Source organism: Sylvia atricapilla, chromosome 23 (genome assembly GCF_009819655.1).
Source record: "Sylvia atricapilla isolate bSylAtr1 chromosome 23, bSylAtr1.pri, whole genome shotgun sequence".
NCBI lineage: Eukaryota > Metazoa > Chordata > Aves > Passeriformes > Sylviidae > Sylvia > Sylvia atricapilla.
The window spans coordinates 1,506,725-1,529,089 of NC_089162.1; the positions used below are offsets into that span (position 1 = coordinate 1,506,725).

A 22,365-nucleotide genomic window follows, 5' to 3' on the forward strand; every position below is an offset into this window, starting at 1 on the left:
CCCCTGCACAGGAGGCTGTTTCAGACACAGATGACTAAGGAGCAGCAGAGGGGTGATGGCTCTCAGGCTGGGGATCAATAGCACAGAGTGTTTGTCTCCACACAGCCAGACAGGAAGGGTGAGGACTCGGGTTAGTCACTGGAGTTCTTTGGAGCAAGGCACCCCTCCCTGCCTGAGGAAAACTGCAATCTCAATCCCAGGGGTAAATCTGTAGGAAACACATGAAGCTTCCTGAGGATAGCAGGGCTTTTTGGACCATGTACCTACCACCCTATTTGGGCTGACCTGAGGATTGGTGGAAAAGATGGATACACACAGCCACTCCCACCCAAACCCCTCTGCTCCCTGCATCCCACAGGGGCCCAGTTTGAGGACAAATCCAGCACACTCAAAGGGGTTTATTCAACCAGTGTTTTAATGGACTTGAACAGACAACACGGTTTCCATAGCAAAGGATCATCAGCCCCACCTTGTACAAAAACAGAGTTTAAAAACACAAAAGGAACACAACCTTAAAAAAAAGCCTAAAAATGGGTATTTATCGAAAAAAAAATTATACAAAAGCACCTCTGCCTCCTCACACTTTTCCTGCCTCTTGGAATTTCTTGAACAGGGGCTCATCAGCCCGCAGGGGGAAGGTCAGAGCCCGTTTCTGGTAGTACATGGAGTCCATGGCCAGGTTGTCAATGACATCAGCCAGGAGATGGGCTCTCTCCACGGAGCTGCCCGGGGCATCATAGCCCAGGGCAGTGAAATGCACGTGCAGGTGGTAGTAGGAGGGCTGGTAGTGCAGGTAGATCCGCAGCTGGGAGCCAGGCACACCAAAACGCTTCACTATGGCCTCCTGAGAGGGGAAACAGAGAGCTCAGCATTGACAAAATCTGGGAATGGATGGGAAGGAGCATCCCTGGATGGCAGGAAAGGCGCAGAGAAAGGTAAAAGGGAGTTCAGCTTCCTCACAGCAAGGGAAAGGGGGAAGATTAGAAGGACAGAGCTCTTCCCCACCCTCCACTTCAGCCTCTGCGGGGATAGAGCGAGGCCCCCAGCTGCCCCACTTTTATCTCTCCATGATGGGATGTGCTATCCACACCTATCATTTTCCCTTTCACCCTTATCACTCCAACTCATTGGAAAAGTAACAGGGATCCGTTACCAGCCAGTGTAATTAAAGCTATAAACTGCAAACGGCCAGCTACGGCACGCCGGGCTCTGCTCGCTGCAATCCCCTGACTAATCTCTTAATTAATCTCCCACCTTCCCTAGTGCAATTACTTTCCAAATTCTATCACAGCGAGGGAAAGAGAAGCTACTGCACATCCATCTCCCAAACACACCCTGTGGAAAAACACATCAGCCAGTGAGAACAGGCAAGGGATTGGGACAGGGTTGTTCATATGAAGAGCTCACTGCTAACGGGAAGTTTGGAGCATTCCTGCAGCACCTGGATGTGGCATGATCTGGGGAAGGTGCTGATGGAGAGCAGGAGCCAGGGTGTCCAGGCAGAGAGGGCAACACAGCCCTGCTTCATGACTTGTATCTCCTGAGGAGCAGTCCCCAGGCGGAAAAAACAGGGAGTGCCTTTGCAGAGGCAGCCGAGCTCTCCCTGGCCAGGACAGCAGCGTGGGACCAGCCTGCCACTCACCTGCCCCTCCTGCAGGACGTTCCTGAGCAGCGGGAGGTGCTGGGCCGTCAGATCCCGCAGAGACTTGATGTCCCGGCAGTGCACCAGGGCGATCAGGTACAGGTCCTCCAGCTGCAGAGACACAGCGTGGGCAGGGAGGGGACACACACACAGCACATGGAGGCAGCAGGGTTCTGGACCTGACACACCACCATTCACACCTTCCTAGGCTCTCATGTAGGGATCTTGGTGCCATACAGGGGTATTTGTGCTGCCCAGGGGTAGTTGTGCCATACAGGGATATTTGTGTTATAAAGGAATTCTTGTACCATACAGGGATATTTGTGTTACACAGGGATATTTGTGTTATAAAGGGATTCTTGTACCATACAGGGATACTTGTGCCACACAGGGATATTTCTGTTATAAAGGGATTCTTGTGCCATACAGGGATACTTGTCCTCAACACCCACACTGGGCTGAAACTCCCAGTATGGGATGTGCTCACCCACAATCCCACTGCACCTCAAAGCATCATTTCTAGAGAAACTGGATTTTGTCCAGAAATAACCAGAAGAGAACAGCCTCATCCCAACGGATAAACAGTAGGATCACAAACACCTTCTCAGCTTTAGAAGCAGATGAAGTGACCAGCCCTCTCATACTGAGAGCATCACGCTCAGTGCTGCCCTTCCACTCTCACATCTTCCTGAGCACCTCAAAAATGTTTTCTCTGTGTGACTGAGGCTGGAGACCAGCTGCAGGCACCCACCCAGGTATGTGGGGTCACTCAGCCCCTGCCATGCACACCCCACAGTGCCAGTTGATCTGCAGCTCGCTCAGACGAGCGTTTACAGTGAATCACAGCAGCTAAAACTGAAACTGAAAATTTCCCCACTGCTAAGCTCTCTACTTTTCCACTGCAAATAGCTGGCCACTTTTGAGTCACGCATTATAGTTCTATAAATAACAATTTTCAAGACCTAATTGGTCACTGTACAAACTCAGGGCAGTTAAAATATGGCCCTTGAGCAGCTCTCAGAAAAACCTTTGGCATCCCCCCAAGCCCTCAGCACGTTAAACATTTAACATGACACAAAGTTGTGGATCATTACACTTAAAAAAAAAAAAAAAAAAAAGAAAATCCCAGTCTCCAGCAGCTCAGTTAGTGACTTGATAATATAAACACTGGAAAGCAAAGGGTTTGGGTATTTAAGATCCAGCAGATCTCTTCAGGGTTGTGAGAAACCCAATGCAGCTCTTTAGAAATAGATACTCGTCTCAAAGGATGCTCTCAGGACCCTTCACAGGGCTCCTGAAGCATGGAGCTGTTCCTGCACCCAGGCAGCACAGTCATGCTCATGGTTCCATTTGATTCCCATGCACAGCTCCAAAAAAAGATGGTGTATCAGCTTGTGCTCTTTGGCTCCAGGCTGCCTGGTGAGAGGGAAAGCAAACAGCCCTTTTCCTTACAACAACATCTGCATGTTGCTGTTTGAAACAAATAAGCCTGTTGCTAAAAAGGCCTAGAATGATGTCATGCTTCAGGCAACGCCTCAGGGCTCCTGCAGATTTGAAATCAATTCAAAAGTTGTGGAAGAAAAAATATACACACACACAAAAAAAAACCCCACCAAGAAAACCACACACACGAGGAAAAAAAAAACCTAAAAAAACCAGCTCAGACCGTTATCAAGGTTGGGCAGCACCACCCAGAAGGCTGAGGCCAGCAGACTTCACAGTGCTAAAGAGAAAATCCCCCCCATCCATTAGTCTGAAATAACTGCAGGTGAATTCTCCGGATCTGTGGGCCAGGAACTGAAGGAGTGTGAGGCCACACGGCGGAAAGGACTTGTGAGGGAATGCTCAGAGTCCTGCTGGGAGCTGCATCTCACCTCCCTGATTTCATTCAGCAGTCCTGCCTGTCAGGTGGGATGTGGCAGAAGGAACTGGTGTTCCAGGGCCACCCCGGGGCTGTCAGGATCAGCTCTGGCTCAGTGCCAACCACAGCCAAGAAGAAATTCCTTGGCTCAAAGGCAACCTGGATGCTGTCTCGCCTGCCTGGGAAGGAGATCTGTAGTGCAAAGGGCCCAGAGAGCTCCAGGGATGACTGGGGTGCAGACAGCAGCCCAGCAGCTGTGGAGAAGTCCAGAAGATCCTGTTCAGCACTCCAAGAGGCAACAGGAACATGGAGAAACCTCCCCTAAGGACAAATCCTACCACTGAGGCACTCCCTGACCATGCCAGGAGATGTGGATACAGCACATCTCTAGAGAAAGCCAAAGCACAAATTTTAGCCCATCTGTGATTTTAGCCCAGTCCAGATGTGAGTTGCAAAGCTTGGTTTTGTAGCACACAAGGATTTCCACTGAGGCTTTGCTCACAGTCAGGAAAAGAACAACATGCTGCATGTTTTAGGATCCCTAAATATTGCCTCACTGGGAGGGCACAGAACAGGGCACATCCTACAAGTTGGACATGTATCCCTTGTGCTGCAGAATCTCATCAGGAAGAAGGTTGTGCCTCTGGTGACCAAGTGGAAATTCGAGCTTAGTTACCCCATCACCACCTGACAGGATTTTTGGAGTAAGTGATGTGCAGACACTACCCTGCAGGGACTCCCCAGGACAACTCAGCTCCACACCACAACAGCTGCTCCCTGCACAGACACACAGGATGGAGCTGCCCACCAGCAGCCTTGTGTTCCCTTTTTTTTGAGTTTTAATTTCCATTTCTAGGTCTTAATCATACAGCAACTCTCCCCACATGCCTCCTGCAGAAGCATGTGAGGATCAGAAACACGATGGGGACTTTTTTGATGCCACCAACTTCAAGGGAGGGGGGCATGTATGCAACATCCCCAAATTTAAAGCATGAAAGGGAGCTGGAACCCAAAGAATAATTCTCAATTTAGGATTATAGCCTGGTCTTAAAAAAATCACTGTCACCAAGTGGCCACTCCCACAAGGTTTGTAAAGCAGCTGCTCATCAGCCAATAAGCATCTGTTTAACACTGTGGAGGAGAGTAAATTGCAGGAACCTAAGGATGACACAGCTGCCTGGTTTGCACCTCAAGTCAAGGCTTGCAAAAAACCCCAAAAAACCAGACAAGTTCAGCAGAACAAATACATGGGATTTTGGTTTGAACACATCCTGACAACATTTGGGCTGATAAGGACAAGTGAAAGCAAACCTAACAAATACATCTCAGCACCAGACAGAACACCTGGGACTGCAGCATCCCTAATCTGCTTGGGCTAAAAGGCCCTGGCAATGTCATCACTAACAACAGTGTGCACAGAAACCTACTCAGACTGTCTCAGGGTGCTCTTAGTAGTCTGAAGGTGGACATTTCCTCTGGATTACCTTCAGATAGGCAGCATTAGAGAAGCAAACCAACCTGGTTTTGATTCCACTTTAAATCTGGGACCAGAACAAAGCCATTGGAAGGATCTGGGTTTTCATGGACAATTCGATCAGCCTCAGCTTTCTTCTCCAGGATGTTATACACCCACTGAAAGAGAAATATGTGATTTACAAATCAGCAGAGAATAAAAATATAGGTACATTTAGCCCAAGTTCATGGATTACTGCACATTCTCTGCAACTAGAATAGATAAAAAAAACCCCGATGTTATTTTAGGATGACCAAATAATTTGTAATTAATTAGCCATAAAACACTTCACCAACCAATAAACTCCAGAATATTATGTGCACTTCAGTAAAAAGCAGTGGAACCCAGCTCCTGTGGGGCTCAACACACACCTCTTGCAGCACCACAGGGCTGTTTACATCTTTTTTACCCTGCAAGCTACAGCAAAATCTTTACAACCAGGTCTGGGAAGGGAACTCAGCTGTTTTTGTTCCCTATTCAAGGAGGAAGGAGCAGAGTTGGATATGGCTCTGGCTGCTGGCAGCTCTCTGCAGGGATATGAAAGGCCTGTGGTTTTTTTGGGCAATGCATGTCTCTTGGCTCCCTGGCTGATTAGAAAACAGCTCACCACTCTTCTTCTTCCATACTTATGGTTCCAGCCTCCAGCCTGCCTGTAATCCCTGCTCTGGTTATCCCCCCGTGCTCCTCCTGCAAGGCAAAGCACCATTCAGAGAAGAGTTCTGGAAATGGAAGACACCAGGGATAAGTGATAGAATAAGACCAAATAAAAGCATCTTTGCTCTCCCTGGCTCCCAGTCTCAGCTCCAGCATCCCTCTTTACACTTCCAAAATGCATGCTATGCTCTTAAGTGCTGAACTGGCAAGAGAGTCCTCGGCCAGGTCCCTGGAAGGTGGCAACACAAGGCAGCAGGAAACTGCTAAAGCTTGGAAGTTGAAAATGTTTGGAAACATCATTTTCCCCACCAGATATAGGTCTGAAATATTCTGGCTGCCCCAGGTGGGTAGGGAAGGTGCAGCCAGTTTCACAAATGTACCAGATGAACTGAGCTGGTGCTGCTGTGCACATCAGACACACTGAGGGAAATCCATCAAGAGTTTAATTAATCTAATCAACATTTAGGATTGCTGCGAACTGACCTGAATACATCTGGTGGGAAAAAAAAAAACTACTTCTCATCCCTTGATCTGAGATTTTTTTGCTTAAATCACTATCTTTTCTCCTTAGCATAATTTTAGAGATTAGATTTTTCAAGTGATTCCCAAAAGCATGGCACAAGCTCACTCTGTTCCATAACCCCAAGAGGAAAGTTCAGGGGGAAGCTCAGCAGAAAATGGACATTTGTTGGGGTTTTTATGCCTGCTCTGATCACAAGTGCCAAGCTACCAGTGCCCTAAATAAGTCCACTAATCAGATGAGCTGAATTTTAAACCCAAGGCTGCCTCATGATGGGCAGGTCCTTGGCTGACTGCTGCTGCTGCTCCCAGCACAAGCCCAGCAAGCAGAACACATGTCCAGGGACTGGCACCACAATAAAACCATTATCCTGAAAGCATTCACACTTTGTATCCTCCAGCAGGAAACACAGACGCCTCTGTAGTCCCCTGGTATTTCTGCCACCCCTCACATTTCCCCTTCCACTTGGCAAAACCAGTTGGATAAAGACAAGGAACAGCATTATTAAATCCCAGAGGGCAAGGACTGCCCATGCTGACCATGATTTCTCAGCAGATGCTCCTGATGGTCACAAGGAATATGTTTTCATGTATTGAAACCACCTCACAAGCATTTGGGGGAAGAGGCAGTGAGAGCTCAAGTACTTCCTGAAGGCAGCTGCTACACCAGGAAACTTCAGAAATTTGTGAGCAAAAGCACAGAGAAAAAAAAATCCATGAAGGCTGTGGTCTGGTGGAAACACACACTTGCCTTTCTCCAGCTAATAAATGCTGCAGTTTAAGGCAGCAGGAAAGATGGGATAAGGGGAGGGGGGCATCCAAGGCTCCTGGTTAGTTTTGGGGAGTTATTTTTAATGGAGAGCCTCAGCAGCCCCAGGATTTGGTTTATTCCTCCTTCTGCAAAGGCTGGTATGAATTGATCCCTACAGACTTGTAGTCTTTTGGTCTCTAAAGGAGAAAGACAGGAAGAGAAACAGTCAAAAACGGATAAAGCCAAGGAAAAAGCTGGGGCTGCCTGGGGCAAGTAGCCCACTAAAAGTAACAGTTTCACCACATGGAATATGGACTGAGGGACTGAATGGCAGAAGGAGTGAGTTGTGCTGCAGGAACCCAAGCACAATCTGTGCCTTTTCATTTCCATAACAACCCAGAGACTCCTAAGAAGCCCAGTGAACAGCACCAATGCCCAGGAAGCCAACCTTGGAAAGGAGAAAAAAACCCAAAGAGTTTATCCAGAAACCTTGGGAAAGGCAACTTGAAGTACAGCTCCAAGGCAAACATTTTTCTGCCAAGATGGAGAAGGATGTCCCAGCCAACCAAGTAAGAGGGGACAGCACCACGGAGCTGACAACACAACCATCGGGGAGATGGAGCAGAACACTCCCAGCTCTCCAGCCTGGGCTTCAGAGAAGCCTTCTGACAGCAGTGTTTTGACATCTGTGCCTGCAGGAGAGGGCATGGTACCCATACCTGGATGCTGAAGCTCTGGGACTGGATGAAGGGCAGGGTTATGTTCTTGTAATCCTCCCAGGTCTCACGGATGAGGTGCACTTCCTGACGGAGGTATTTCTGGATGTGTTTCTCCGTGGCAGGGTACACCACCGTAGCTTTGATCTCTAGGAACAAAAACGTTGACTGAGTCACCACCCACATTGCTTCCTTCAGTCCCAAACAAATCTTTTTTTCCCTTCCAAAAAATGCCACACTAGGACATTTTGACGAGAAGGTGAGGGAGAACGGACATGGAAAGCAAACAAACGCTTTAACCTCCTGCACTGCTGCTGCTTTTCTGGAGGAAGAAAAAGCCGAGGGCACAGCCAGGGCCTGTCTTTCCAGTTCAGGTGCAGGAGTTTGCTGTCTGAGTTTTTCCACACTCGCTCTTTCACATCTATTAGCGACATCGGGGGCAGAGGTGGGGCTCCCAGGGCAGTGTTTATGTGCAGTCAACAACCAGGACAGAAACATGACCCTGGGGACAGAGACACATCTTCTTCATACTTAAATTCAAAGCTCACAGGACACACCCAGCTACTTCATCCAGCTACAAACACAGATGAACTCCAAGGAACAGCTTCTTCCCAGAGCTCAGTCAGAGTGCTTGGCCTTGAGCCTCAAGTACAGGAGGCAACGAAGTCAAGGGCACAGGGACAGATCCAGAGTGAGCAATGTGAGCTGATAAGTCCACACAGCTCAGGATGAGCCAAGGGAACAGAGCTGAGTGACCCTCTGCCCACAAAAAGCATTTCATCCTGCCAAAACCAAAACATATTCTGTTTGCCTCAAGATCAGAACTTTGCCAATTTCTGTGGCATTAAACAGGATGCAAGTGCTCACCTTGTCAACCTGGCAGCTGTGATGTGAGCAGCAGTAAATCCTACCCACAGGGCTAAAACACACGGAAAACATCCGTCTTTGGCCAAGATTGGATGTGCGATACAGAGCCTGCCACAGCTCCAAGGTGCTCCAAGGGCACAGGAGTGTCTTTGCCTCCCCAGCTGACACAGCAGCTATAAACTTCAATGCAGGGAGGAGAAAAGCCCCATGAGCCTAAGCAAACCCCACACAGACCAGACTGAGGTGAGTGACTGGGGCACTGTGAACACTGCAGTCTGTGCCCAGGGTCTGCCACAGAAAACCAGGGGCTGCACACAGACCAGGACACCAAAGTTGTGCTTCACTCCTTATGTATGTATACAGGCTAGCTAGACACTGAATAGAAACACCTATTGGTTCCCAGAGCCAGGATTTAGGATGGTTTGAGTCCTTTTTCGTTTTCTGCTTTCTGTTTTTTTAAGGTCAGTGCTGCATAATCTGAGAGACTCTGCCTTTTCATTCCATGCCAAACCCAGCTTAATGAAATCCACAGGAAAATGCTGGTAACATGAAATATGAAAATGCGAACCACAAGGGCAGTCTGGTCTGATTCCCACCATACACATGTTCAAACAAGGTTGTTTTCCAGGACTCAATTAGCACTTCTAGCAGGATGATGTAATACGAAAGAAAAAAAGACAAGGCTGTAGCTCTCCTCACTTAAAAAGATCAGCAAAGCACTAGGGAGAAAACAAAAAAGGCAAAAGATAAAATACCACAGCCAGCCTCAGGCTGAAACCTTCACAATTTGATTTTATACCCCAAAAACAGAGCAAGACCTGCAGCAGAAGGCCCTCAGTGCTGAGTGGTGATAACCACAGTGCGTGGGAGTGCAAGAGACCCATAATGGCTTCCCTGGCACCTCCCCAATTTGGAGGTGGCTGCTCACGGTGGGGAGAGAACTCAGGGTGCTTTAAATGAGAGCTCATAGAACTCCCTAATGTGCAGCTGCAGCTGAGCAGATGTTTGGAAGAGGAGGCAGGGGAAAGGCTGTGGTTCACTTACGGTTATTTCCCTTCTAAAGGTCTCATCAACCCCAAAATGCCCCAGCGATGCTAATTACCATCAATCACTGCAGCCAGAGAGGCTGATACCTGCTCAGAGCCTGACAGTCCTTAGGAGCCCCACACAGGATGCAAAGTTACAGCTGAGCCTGGGCTTGGCTGCAGGAAACATCCACAGCGAGACCAGGCTCGCCCCAAAAGCTTTCCAGTGCTGGCCCACGGCCACGCTCCAGTTCCCAAGGCTGCTCCTGGCAGGCTCCCTGTGCACCGGAGCAGCACGTAGGCCACGGGGCACCCAAAACCTGCCCCGGCCTGGAAACGGGGGTAGGGAACTGCTGGACACGTGATGTGGGTTTCTAAGCTGGCTGAAGCATCAGGGATTGTCTCTGCTCACATCTGAGTCACATCAGCCTGTTCCTGAATGCCGGCCCGGGGCCACCGCGGAGCATCTGTGGTTTATTCTGGAAGACAGGACTGACAGTTAACTAACTGGAGGTTATAAAAAGTCAGGAGGTTTAACCGAAGGAACATGGATGAGCAGGAGGCAGAGAACAACTGCCCAGGCTGGTCACTTTACGATTTGAGGGGAAACACCACAATGCTGGGAAACTGCCCAGGAGAAAAGGAGGCTCAGATTGAGCAGGCACACACTTCTCCCCTCTCTTGCTAAAAACAAGAGAGGAAAACACAACCCAAGACAAAAAAGTAAAATCAGAACAGCATTTGGGGAACTTAAGGGAAAAAGGGCCGGAGGCAGCTGTTATCAGGAGGAGAGGACAAAATGTGAGCAGAGAGCTCATGCAGGTAGGAAAGGGCACACCAAGCTCACTAATGAAGTCTCATGCCCTTCTGTACCACACTGTCCCCAGGCCCTGCCAAAATCCTCCTCCAGCTCAGCACATCAATGAGGAGAGGCCTCACACTCTCTTCTCCCACCCCACTGCAGCATTAACACCGTCTGCCAGCCTGCTTTAGACAGATTTGACCCTGCCAGGGAGCCAGTAGAAGAACACAGGGCAGGCACAACATATTTCTCCTTTTGGGCAGGGGTGCTTGTTCTTCCCCTTGCTAGCAGGAAGCAGAGCTTTCACTTATCAACCTAACCATCAGGAGCAGGAAGGTGCCAAGGCGAGGGAACAACAGTCAGGTCAACATTTGCAGTCTTGCAGGTTTTGTTTTCCTCTACAAGCCTTGTTCCTGCTGCACCCAGCTCTGAGATGCCTTCCCATTACCAGGTAGGAAGACAGCACCTTGGATGCAGCCCTAAGTAAATGAATAATGCCCTAAGTAGACACATAACACACAATCTCCTCTGCTGCATGAAGAGTCTCTTTGGATTTTTGATCCCAGCTGCACAAGGGTCACACGGGAACACCGGATTCCAACCCAGCCCCAGCCAGGTATGCCCATGGCTTTGTCCCAAACAGCTGGGGCACCCTTTAGTGAATGAATTAAAGCTGCAAAGGATAAAGCCTGCAAGAGCTCAGAATTTCCAAGGCCTGCACATGCCAGGGCAAGCCAAGCAGGCAGAAAGGGACTCAGCAAAGGCTGCCTGGCCCCTGTGGCTCATGGCCAGGGGGACTTGGGGGCTCAGTGGATATTAGCTGCAACAGGCACTGTAAAGAGGAAAGTTGCAGTTTATCACCTCTGCAAAACACAGAGCAAAGCACAACGACACCACCCTCCAAACCACCCCACACACTCCCACAGCCTCAGGCTCGAGCTTTTTGTTTAAGTGTAAATGCAAGAAGTTCCCTTGGCTGGGCAAACCCCAGAGGCAGCCGAAGTGTGGAAGTGCAGGGAGAAGAACCAGCCTTCCCACTGCAAGTTTCTCCAGCTCCTCACTGCCTGAAACCAGACTCTTTTTAGGACGTGGATTGCTTCCTGCATGACTGAAAACTTTCCTTCCACACTCTCCCATTTTTCCCACAATTTCTCCACCCCATGTTGGAGCAGTGGAGCCAGAGCTTCTCTCACTGTGCTTGTTTTGAGATGTTTTTAATAAGCTTCAGCCTGCAGCCAGAGAGCAAAGACTCCTTAGAGAACTGATAAGAGCCCTTAAATCACACCAGCACAGCTTTGGAGAAACTGTCCTGCAGCAGCCAGGCACAAAGAGGCTGCTTTTTGCCACAAACATCAAGCTCTCCTTGGTAAATGGGTGTGAGAAACGAGATATTATCAGGGAATATTATCAGGGAATGTGTACATTGAACCATCTGGCTTTGGCAATCCAGCCTTTGGCAGTAGGCAAGTGTTTTCCTTTCTGTGAAAGAGCCCTTGCTCTCCCTGCAGGGGAAAGGCTGGGGGTTCCTTTCATATGTAGGGTTAAGCTGCCTCTTAAATCAAGGCAACATCCAGAAAGTGGCCTTAAAATAAGTTGCACATGCCTGCCTTTGGTAGCAGCACAGTCATATCAGCTCTGACACACTACTCAACACAAATTCCCAAAGTCCCCTCTCCTCATTCCAGGGGTTTGGGTTCCCCTTCAGATAAACTCTGACCATTACTGGCTTCTCTGCAAATGTTATTTCCCATTTTAGCCTTGACATGTGCAGTAAAACCAATGAGATGAGCAAGATTCATCCGGTGCTGCCTTCACACTGATGTGCTCCCAGATCTACAGATCTCATCAGAGTGAAATTCATCTTCCCCAAGTGAATTCCCTGAGGTCAGAGGGGAGTCGTTTGCTCAAGTAACATGCTTTGGGCTCCCTTTCCCTGTGCCACCATGCAAACAAGGCATCATTGCATGGAGCCTGTGCTGGTTTGACTGCACAGAGGGAGCAGCACCCAACTCTCTTCAACACAGAGGTGGGGAAAGAGTGAATGAAGTCTCCACTTCCAGCTGAATGAAGAGCCCCAGGTAAGTGAGACCACAGAGGCAGCATTGAGAAACAGGCTCTGGAGGCAGCTCCTCACAGCGTCAGCACGAGTCACGTCCTGTCCTCGAGACAGCTTCCTGTCTCAAGGTCTATCTTACCTCAGAATGCAAGAGATTGAGTGTGGCAGGGCTCAGCTGTGAAATCTCCCAGGTGAATTCCTTCACCACACAACACAGGACTGCTCCATGAAACTGCTTAATGCCAAAGTCTGGCCTTTTCTACAAAATATTTTACTGTATCTTATACCCAAGAATAAACTCCCAAGGACCAGGAGATAAACCTGTAACTCTAACTCAGCAACCAAGGAGCCAACAGACCCTGTGCAAGGGCTCCCTGGGCCTCCACATTACCATCAACATCCCAGGTCAGTCAAACCTGACTGCAGCCTTACAGGAAATTCCTCCTGTTTAGGTTTTTAAGCTGTATTCCTCATGTCAACGACGGTGACTCAGCTCCAAAGGGTAATTTCCTTCCCCTCCTGAGAATCAGGGCTGTTTCCTTCCCCTCCTGACATTCAGAGCTGTTTTCCCTCCACAGCTGCCCACCTGCAGCTCATGCAGTGTGCCCACCAAATAGCTATTTGCTGCTAATTGCTCCAAAAGAAGAAGCCTCCTTGCTCTCCACCCCAACTCAGGGAGCCTGGACAGCAGCTCCAGGGTCCACAGCCCCCTCCTGATCTCCTCTGGGCTGCTCAGCACCCAGAGTAAAGAGGTGCCAAGGAGAGGGGTGGGAAGCAAAGATGCACCACTGGAAAGATAAATTTTGGCAGAAGAAAGCCACAAGCTTAGACCCCATTCAAACATGCAGGAGGGGGTTTTGCACCTGGCATAAGCCTTAAACAAAATAAGGAATTCTGTTATCAGAGCAACGTGGAGTTACACAGTGCTGCAGCAAAGTAAGGAAGGCCAGCACAGCTGGAGGCAGCCCAGGGGATTTCAGTCTTGCAATGCCACCTCGTGGGAATCACTGCAACTCCTGCCGGGCTGGAATGCAGCAGGCACCCAAGCAGGAGCTTCCCCAGCCAAGAAAGAGGAGCTTTAACGTCTTCCAACAACACCCATGGTGTTATGGTGTTTTCTTCAGACTGAAACTCACTGTAACAACAAAATCTTTAATTTTAAGTCCTTCACAGGAGAAAAGGAGTTTTGCAGAACTGAAGCTGACAAATCCAGACAGTACTCCCTCCTACACCATGGGAACAGAGCGAAAACAAGAGTATTTTTGGGAAGGCACGTCAAACACTCTGAAAATTTAACTTGGCCCTGCGACAACATGTTACTTAAGGCACTTAGATTAATTTTGACTATTAAATTAATTTTGATCTGTTTGGCTGTTATTGTGTTTATGAAAGCATTGACACGGAATTTATCACTGCACTTCCGGAATTTAAATATATACCAACACTCACATGGAATTAATTGTGGAAGGTGATTCTGCTCTGCTCAGGTGAGGCCCCACCTGCAGAGCTGCCTCCAGCTTGGGGGTCCTCAGCACAGGAAGAACATGGAGCCACTGGAGCAAGTCCAGAGGAGGTCTGAGAAGATGCTCTGAGGATTGGAGGAGCTCTGCTCTGGAGACGGGTTGGGAGAACTGGTGGGGTTCAGCTTAAAGAAAAGGCTCAGGGGAGACCTTAGAGCCCCTGCCCAGTGCCTAAAGGGGCTCCAGGAGAGCTGGAGAGGGACTTGGGACAAAGGCCTGGAATGACAGGACACAGGGAATGGCTTCCCACTGCCAGAGGGCAGGGCTGGATGGGATACTGGGAGGAATTGCTCCCTGTGAGGGTGGGGAGGCCCTGGCACAGGGTGCCCAGAGCAGCTGTGGCTGCCCCATCCCTGGGAGTGTTCAAGGCCTGGGAGAGTGGAAGATGCTCCTGCCCATGGCAGAGGATTGGAACAAGACAAGCTTTAAGGTCCCTTCCAACCCAGAACAGTCAAGAGATTCTGTGATTAAACTGAGGTGCCCAAAGACCAGCGCTGCTTTCCAGTGGCAGCTGGACACATTCCTACTGGGACCACAGTCCCTTCTACAGGGCAAGAGCCTCCCACTGCAGCTCCCCAACCTGCCCATTTGTCCTTGTCACACTTGGTTATTAAGAGTTTTACAACACACAGATGTGTGAAATCAGCAGGGGTATGGGGCTCATCTGCCTCAGCACTTGAGGTTACCAGCACTTAAATCCTCCCCCAAATACAAGCTGCCTGTCATTACCAGGTGACAAAAAAGCCCATGAGATCCACCCTGGGGTGAGAAGCAGCTGCATTTTCCCTGCAGACTGTTTCAAGAGAAATAGTCTGGAAGGAGACAACTCTTACCCAAGTAAAAGCACTGATAATCACTCAGAGAGAGCCCTCACACCCCTGAGCTTTTCTGCACCTCCATATACAAGGTCATCAGGCAATGGCCATTCAGGCCTCAGCAGATGAGGCACCTGTCCATGACATGGGAGAAAGAGGATGAAACAGGGCAGCTTTCAAAGCTTGAGGATAAAACATTGCCTGCAGTGTAGCAACAACACAATGACCTCCCCACCTGGGCAGGTGTGCTGCTGTCACCAAACCACAACCAGAGTGGCACAGCCAGGTCCCACAGTGGCACCTGCACATCTCACTGCATCCTCCCCTCTGGAATGGGCAGGATCCACATCCCAGTATCCCAGCCACCCTCCCAAGAGCCCTGAGCAGGGCTGAGGGCACTCACCACTCAGCTCTGGGGGAGGGCTCAGGTAAAACGTGCAGTAAATGTCATTGTGCATCTGCAGCTCCGCGTTCATGGGCTTCTTCAGCAGGTCTGGGATCTTCTCCTCCTGGAAAGGAGTCTTTTCCAAGATGACTACAGCATCTGTGCCCTCTCCAGAGAGGCCAATCCTCTGGAACACAAATGGATAAAGTCATCAGCAAACACCTACCCAGCACTGAGTGGACAGTCTGAGGTCAGGGATCATGGCAGACACCTCATGCCCAAACTCCCTTGCAGGCCAGACATCCAACCAAAAATAAACAGCACGTTTGCCCAGAAGCCAGCAGGAATTTGCTCCCAACCAGGAACACCGGTGGTTTTTGGGGGAGCAGGGGATGTGGGCAATGACTCAGCCCACCTGCATGTCCTCAGATGCTCCCAGGTTTCCCGCTGACCCATAGCACCAATTTCATCTCTGACACTTCCCAGGAAGAGGGTAAAGGCAGGCATGGGGATTTGCATCAGTCAGGGAGCAACTTCTGGGGCAGGAAGCACTTACTGCTGCCTGGCTCCAAGGAACCCCAGCCCCCAATCCAGGCCTCAGCTGCTGGTTTTGGGAGGTGCTGGGTGTGGAACAACCCCCAACATGATCCTGTCTGTACAAGGCACAGGTGAGGCCTCACCACAGCACCCGGGAGAGCAATGGGGCTCACCTGGGGCTCCCCAAACCCTTTCACGCTTGAGAAAGAAGATGTGTACTAATGCCCTACAAACAATTTGATGGGTGTTAATGTCTTTGAAATGGGTCTTAACGACTCTATTGACTTTGGGCAGTTTGGCTCCTGGAGGAGACAAGGGTCTGCACAAGCCTGAACTTCTGAACTGACAGGGGGAAATGACACGTTTAAGGGGTGTATGGGGTAGGCGGTTGGGGAAGGCTGCACCTTCCCAGGACCTCGCCCAAAAGGGAAAGGCAGCAGGCAACATGCGGCCGGGAGTTGGGAGAAAAGGGAAGCTGAGCCCTCCAAAACACCAGGAGAGAGAAAACCCCGGGGACGCTCGCCCTTGGTGGACTCTCTCTCTTTATTCGAATAAAGTTGAAGGACTCCTCTATCTCCTTTTTGGACATAAACCTCTGGCGTTTGTGGATTTTCCTGACACGGTCACAGGGCAGAGCTGGATGTCTGTGTCCAGTTCAGGTACTGCAGCAACCCACCGCCTTGAGACCACAGAAGCAGCCTGGAACTTCCCTATCCTCAACTTCTGCTTGGATGCACATCTTCAGGAGACAGGATATAAGGTAGCTGCATGGTTCCCTCGCCATGGACAGACAATCTTAAGCGTTTTTACAGACTTTCCTGTAATGGCTGCACTGTTTACAGTCCCAGAGTCGGCACGCTGCTTGCAATCCCGTGCCACTTTACCTACCAAGCACGAACAACATGCTTGAATCCAAAAGCACCAATTTATACCAACAAGAAAGAGGGCTGCAGTAAGGTGTCCAGCGGCCTTCTTGGCCGACAGCTTAGCCCGGTTCGGGCGGCTCCCGGCTGGAAAAGCGGTCGGGACCAGGCTGGGGCGGGATGCCCGGGGCACGTGCTGCCGGGGGCGGGGCCTGCCCGGAGCGCGCGCCCGGGGGCGGGGCCGCGCCCTCAGCGGGGAAAATGGCGGCGGGCGCGACAGCCCCCCCACTCCCCCGTACCTCCGCGTGCAGGAACACGATCTTGTCCCGCGCCGACTCCCGCAGGACGCGCCGCACCCGCAGGTCCGACAGCGTGATGGTGGCTCCGGCGCCGCCTTCAGTGGCGGTCCCGCCATTTTTCTCTCCCTCCTCCTCCCGCTTCCTCTTCGGCTGCGGGCTCTCCGCCATGGCTCGCGCCCGCCCCCGCACTGCGCACGCGCGGCCCCTCGGGGAGCGCTGAGGCATCCCGCCCCCTAGCGGCTCGGAGGTCGCGCAGCCCCGCGGCTCCTTCTCCCACAAACGCCCGAACCGGGGATTGAGACAAAAATACGGAAAACCACCAAAATTTTTAAAAAATTGCATTTCCGTAGTCGCAACGATTCCGTGCAAAGTCATTGCCTGCCTCATCTTGTCCTGTCCACAGCCCAGCAGGCGCCTTGTCAGCTTAGTAGGGGTCCTGGAGCCCTCAGGACAGAGAATGCCAGCACACTAAAGAGCTGTCGTGACTCTGAGAAACCACTCGATGTCAGAGCTTAGTGTTTGTGTGATGGATATCACTGTCCCCACTGAGGAGATTCTGACCACCAGGACGTGGTGGGTCTGCTGCCCCTCATGAATGTGCAGAACTCCCCATTTTGGCTCCCAGGTCTGGTCTGAGCAGCTCAGGTTTGACCTCAAGGTCCAGTGGAACATGCCAACACCCATATCCAATGGCAACAGCTCTGTGATGCCCATGGGGATGCATGTGCTCCCAGCACTACTCCATCCTCTTTGTGGAGCTCTGACAAAGTCCCTGGAGGTCTGCAGAGAGTAAATGAGCTGCATTAGCAAACAATTACTCTAAAAATTAACTTCAAATAAATTTATAGAATCTGGTCCCTTCCCATGGTCCTCACCCCAATGGCCTGACATTTTATCAGCCTCCCACAGGATACTCACAGCGCATGACAGTGTCCCTGATCTGCCTGAAGCTCTTCTCCTTCAGCGCCATGTAGATGTAGTAAATGTTCCGCAGCTCCCTGGGATAATCCTTGCGATCCACGTCCTTCAGCACGGGGATGGTACGTCCATTGGCCATGGGAGCCTCAGCCAAGGCCTGGTGCATCTGGTACCTGCACCAGGGGTCCTGCAGGAAGCCGGGGGTTATGAGCATGACCCAGCAGTGGCTGTTCTGCACGGCGTCACACAGCTCTGTCACCACCGCGCTCCCCGCCACCGCATCCCGCAGCTGGAGGAAGCAACGGAAGCTCTCAGGTTGGCCCTCCAGGTAGGACACCAGCTCCTCCACCAGCTCCATGTCCCCCTCGCTGTGGCAGATGCAGACATCGTAGCTCTTGTCCCACCGGGGACTGTCTGAGGCGCTGATGTCCAGTGCTGACACGGGCGACAGGGAGATGGAGCTGGTGGCCAGGCTCGTGCCAGGAGAAGATCTGGAGCTCTTGGCAGAGGAAGACGAGGAGGAAGAAGGCGAGGATGAAGTAGAGTGGCTGGACTTGAGGCTTTCCACTGAGCTGGGCTTGGGCTTGTGCAGGAGCCGCCTAAACCAACCTGCAGAGTGAGGCCACAGTGAGTTCGGGGGGCTCAGCACCCCCCTGGACTTCCCAAGCACAGCATCATTCAATCTGCAGAATGCCCCCAGATGGAAAGGGATCTCACCTTGACCCCCAAAACCATCCCGGTCCCTAAAACCTGAGCTGCCACCAACACCTGAATGCTGTGGCATGATTGCCTGTTGGTACCCTGGTGTTCTGTTGGGGAGGGGATGCCATGAGGGAGGGGACAGAGCCAGAGGGTTTATTCTTAGACTCACTAGCCATAATGGGCAGCACACTGGTCAGCCACCGATTGCCAGCAGGACACCTTTCCTGAGAGCAGAAAAGAGGGATAAAAAACTCTTTGAGAGCAAGAACCACTTCATGGCAGGTCTCAGCCCCAAGAGCTCAGTGTGGTCTGTTCCAGGGACCTGCACCTCTAGGGTGCTATCTTACAGCCTCAAAATCACCCCCAGCAGGGTTTTCTGCATCTGCCTCCCCAAAATGGGCTGGGAAGGAACATTTACCTGTTACTAGCTCTCTCCACTGGAGATACACACCTGCAGCAAGCGAGGCTGAGAGAGAATGGGGAGGAGAAACCCTCATTCCCATCAGTTGGAAAAGGATCCTGTGGAGAGGAGAAGTGGGAATCAGCTGGGATCACCAGGGATGGACTGGGCGCTGGCAAAACAAAGGCAGTGTGGGTGATGTCCAGAGCTGTGCATCCTTGGTGCTGCCTGCTCTGGCATTTCTGTCTGTTCCCTACCATCCCATGCCTCCACATTGTGCTTCCAACGTGGTTTAGGGAGCCCAGACACTCCCTGTGGACACCCAGGAGCAGCAGCATGGGAAACAGCTGCTGTTTTCCACTGTTGGCATCACCCTTTCCAAAATGAAACACCCCAAGTGACGCTGAAGCCTTTCCCCTACTCCAAACACAGGACTGCAGGAAATGCCAGCAAAACTCCGGCACGCCCACGGAAACCACAGTGCCCAAGTGTCACCACTTAGTGACAGCCAAAAGCTCAAGTATGAGTGGAACAATGAGTAGTGGAGGGGAAAGTTGGAGGGATGCTTACCTGGAATGCAGGAGTCTGGCACCGGAGCAGGGAAGGGGATGCATCAGCCCCTGGGTTTGGCAAAGAAAGCTCTTCTGGGATTACCTGGGTGGGAAAGGACAGGTAGAATGCAGTATGTTCACTCTGCAGTCTAATGACATCTGCAGTGAACGGCGAGGCTGATCCATCCTTGAAGCTTCCACATCCAGAAGCGGTTCCCAGTGAAGCTGCCCTGGGGTGGGAATGAGGGCAGGGGCACCCACCTGCCTCCCCAGGAACAGAGTGGAGGAGCTCCCTGAACACCCAGGTACCCTCAGCAGCTCCAGCCCCTGCTGGGGAATGTGAAAGCACAGGCCGGGTAAATGGGCCGGGACTGCAGGGAGGGGAAGCCGAGCCCTCCCAAGGGCCTCCTCCCACATCCGCCACATGCCGTCACTGCCTGGGTGTCAGAGTGCCCAGCTCCCACTAGCACTCAGGTCTATTTTCCCTCCCTGGCTTCCTGACTAAATACAGACATGTCCATGTTTGCCACTCGTGCTTATTTTACGAGTTACTTTTACCAAACAAATCATTTTTTCACCCCCAAATCCCACCTGTATTTCTCCTTCCCCTTGTCTCTTTCCTGTGGTGCTGGCCAATAACTGACACTGCCTTCATCTCCTCATCACCCTTGACCCCCAAAGCCTGGTGGTTCCTCCTCCATGCCCTGTGAGAGATGAGCTCCAGGTGGGTCCTGGTTCCATCCCCCAGGAGTCTGGGGGCTCTCCAGGGCCTGCATGCCCATCCAGCTCCCTGACAGGCTGTTCCTAGCACGGGAGATTTCCACATCTCTCCCGTGTCAAGGGGACAATGCCGGCACCTCTGATGTGGACACTAAACCCTCCACCCACTGCTGCAGTGTCACCATGGCCAAGGTGGTGGCCCAGCACAGTGTGGAGGTGATCCAGAATCCCAGAATAGTTTGGGTTGGAAGGGACCTTAGAGATCATCTTGTTCAAAGTCCCTGCCACGGGCAGAGACACCTTCCAGTAGTCCAGGTTGCTCCAAGCACTGGCCTTTGAGGGCCTGGCCTTGGCAGATGGCTGTGCTCACCTAACTCAACGTGTTGATGGAGAGGGCAGTCACTGCCCAGTGCCCATCATGCCAATTTCAGGACTGGTGCACCTTCCCCCAAAACACAACCCTGGTGTCCCTCATCTTCTTGTAAGCTGACTGGGACAACAAACTCCCCACCTCTACGCCTGAAGGGAAATATTTTCCTCAGGGAAAAGTCTCATGTCCTCTGAGCCCCCATATTGTCCCCCTCCCACCCCATATAACCTCAACACCCCATGCCAGGGCTAGTTAAGACACCCTTTCATCAATGCCACCATGAGCCAGCTGTGCCCTAGGGCTGAATCCACCTTGTTTGGCACACTGCTGTTTGCTTCCTCACGCCCAGGGACCTTCGATCTCCTGGGAAGGAGAGCTGAAGGTCAGGAGCTCCCCAAATACCCATCAGCACCCGTCTGGTTTTTGGGAACCCCATGCCCACACCACCACTGTGTCCCACAAGTCTTTGAAGAGCTCCTGTTGGACACTGAATGTTCCCTCCATACCACCACCCGGCTGTGGCTTCCACGGCTATTACCATGCCTACTCACTCATCACCTTCAGCAAAACAGACCAGGGCACAGTAGCACAAAAACATGTGAAACTGGAGGGCTCCCTGATGGCTTTTCCCCCTTGCTGTAAACACCTCCCCATCCCCAAGGATTACACCAGCCAGTCCACCTATGAGCCCTGGGAGGCACCTTTGGGTGCAAGAGCAAGCAGGATCCTCCTGCAGGACCCTCAGCCCACGCTCAAACATGGTGCTGAGAGTGAGGAACCTGGGAAGCCTGTGCCCAAAAATGCAATGAATTCCCTGAGAGACACTGGGCTCTTCCTCACCTCCTGCTACCACCTCGGCTTCCTTTCTCTGCACCAAGCAGGGACACAGTTGGCCCCTTGGTGGCTAAATCCCAAAGGAAAAAGCTCAAGGCTGAGTGGTGCTGAGCCCCACAGGGACTCACAGACTGCCACCAGTCATGGGCCCAGCCCCACTCATCCCACTGGGACCTATTCTGCATTAGTCCCTGCCCTGGCACTGCTGCCACCACCCCAAAATTCAACTCCCCACCCGAGGACGGGATCCAGAAGAAGGGGAGCCACCTGCCGTGTGAGTCACCGCACCTGGAAAGCCCAGAGCCACCCCAGAGAGGGAACTTGAGCAAGGGTGAACCAACAAACCCTGGACTCCAAGAGGCAGCACAATCTGGACCGACCTCCACCCTACCTCAGGAATAATATAATCATCATTAAAGGAGTAACTAAGCAGGCACAGCTCTATTCACAACGTGCCTTGACTCAGCACCACACTGAAATCCCCGCACCAGGAGTTTCAGGCTGGTCATCCCCAGGAGCCTGTGGTTAACAGGATTGCCTATGGAATTAAGAACCAGTGAAGACCAGGTGCTGCAAGGCAAGGTCAAGATGGCTCTGGTGAGAAAATAAGGCTCATTTTGTCCCTAAAAGCACCATGAATATTTCATTGACAGTGCCAGTACAAAACAGTGCGGAGCTACGCAGAAAACACAGAATAGTTTTTCTCCAGGAAAGCTCTAAGTACACCCAAATTCTGCCACACAGATGCCGTACGGCATCATAGCGGCCGTCCAGGCCCAGGCACCGCATGTACCTCATAGGGCTGGAGAAGCGGTCGGCCATACACGAACCCAGGCAGCGGCAGCTGGCGGAGGAGAGGCCCGTGAGGGGTGGGGGCGGCCCGAGGGCCCGGCGCGGCCCCGGCTGAGGGACAGGAACCGCGCGGCGCCGCCTCCCAGCCGCCATACGCCGCACCTGCGCCTGCGCCTTTTATAGCTTCGCAAAGCCCCGCGAGAACATCGCCGCGTTCCCACGCCTGGCCCCGCCCCTTCCGCTGGGAGCCAAT

The 22,365-nt window shown here is 51.7% G+C and overlaps 2 protein-coding genes across 9 annotated transcripts; both read right to left on the bottom strand.

The window, feature by feature from the left end:
- Positions 1-397: 397 nt before the first annotated feature.
- DCPS (decapping enzyme, scavenger) lies at positions 398-17,212 on the bottom strand. Its single transcript, XM_066334709.1, has 6 exons — positions 16,826-17,212; positions 15,145-15,313; positions 7,660-7,805; positions 5,022-5,135; positions 1,643-1,753; positions 398-844 (listed from the first exon to the last, which is right to left on the bottom strand). Exons 1-6 carry the CDS (start codon positions 17,210-17,212, stop codon positions 578-580), a joined length of 1,194 nt encoding a protein of 397 aa, XP_066190806.1. The 3' UTR covers positions 398-577.
- Positions 17,151-22,220, bottom strand: TIRAP (TIR domain containing adaptor protein). 8 transcript variants are annotated; one of them, XM_066334714.1, is made up of 6 exons: positions 22,114-22,207; positions 19,658-19,726; positions 19,416-19,499; positions 18,864-18,964; positions 17,744-18,352; positions 17,151-17,605 (listed from the first exon to the last, which is right to left on the bottom strand). In XM_066334714.1, exons 3-6 carry the CDS (start codon positions 19,457-19,459, stop codon positions 17,562-17,564), a joined length of 798 nt encoding a protein of 265 aa, XP_066190811.1. In that variant the 5' UTR covers positions 19,460-19,499; positions 19,658-19,726; positions 22,114-22,207; the 3' UTR covers positions 17,151-17,561. The 8 variants fall into 8 exon arrangements, with proteins under 8 accessions (XP_066190811.1, XP_066190812.1, XP_066190810.1 ...); XM_066334715.1 differs by lacking the exon at positions 19,658-19,726 and having other exon boundaries at positions 18,897-18,964; positions 22,114-22,220; XM_066334713.1 differs by lacking the exon at positions 19,658-19,726 and having other exon boundaries at positions 22,114-22,220.
- Positions 22,221-22,365: the final 145 nt, after the last annotated feature.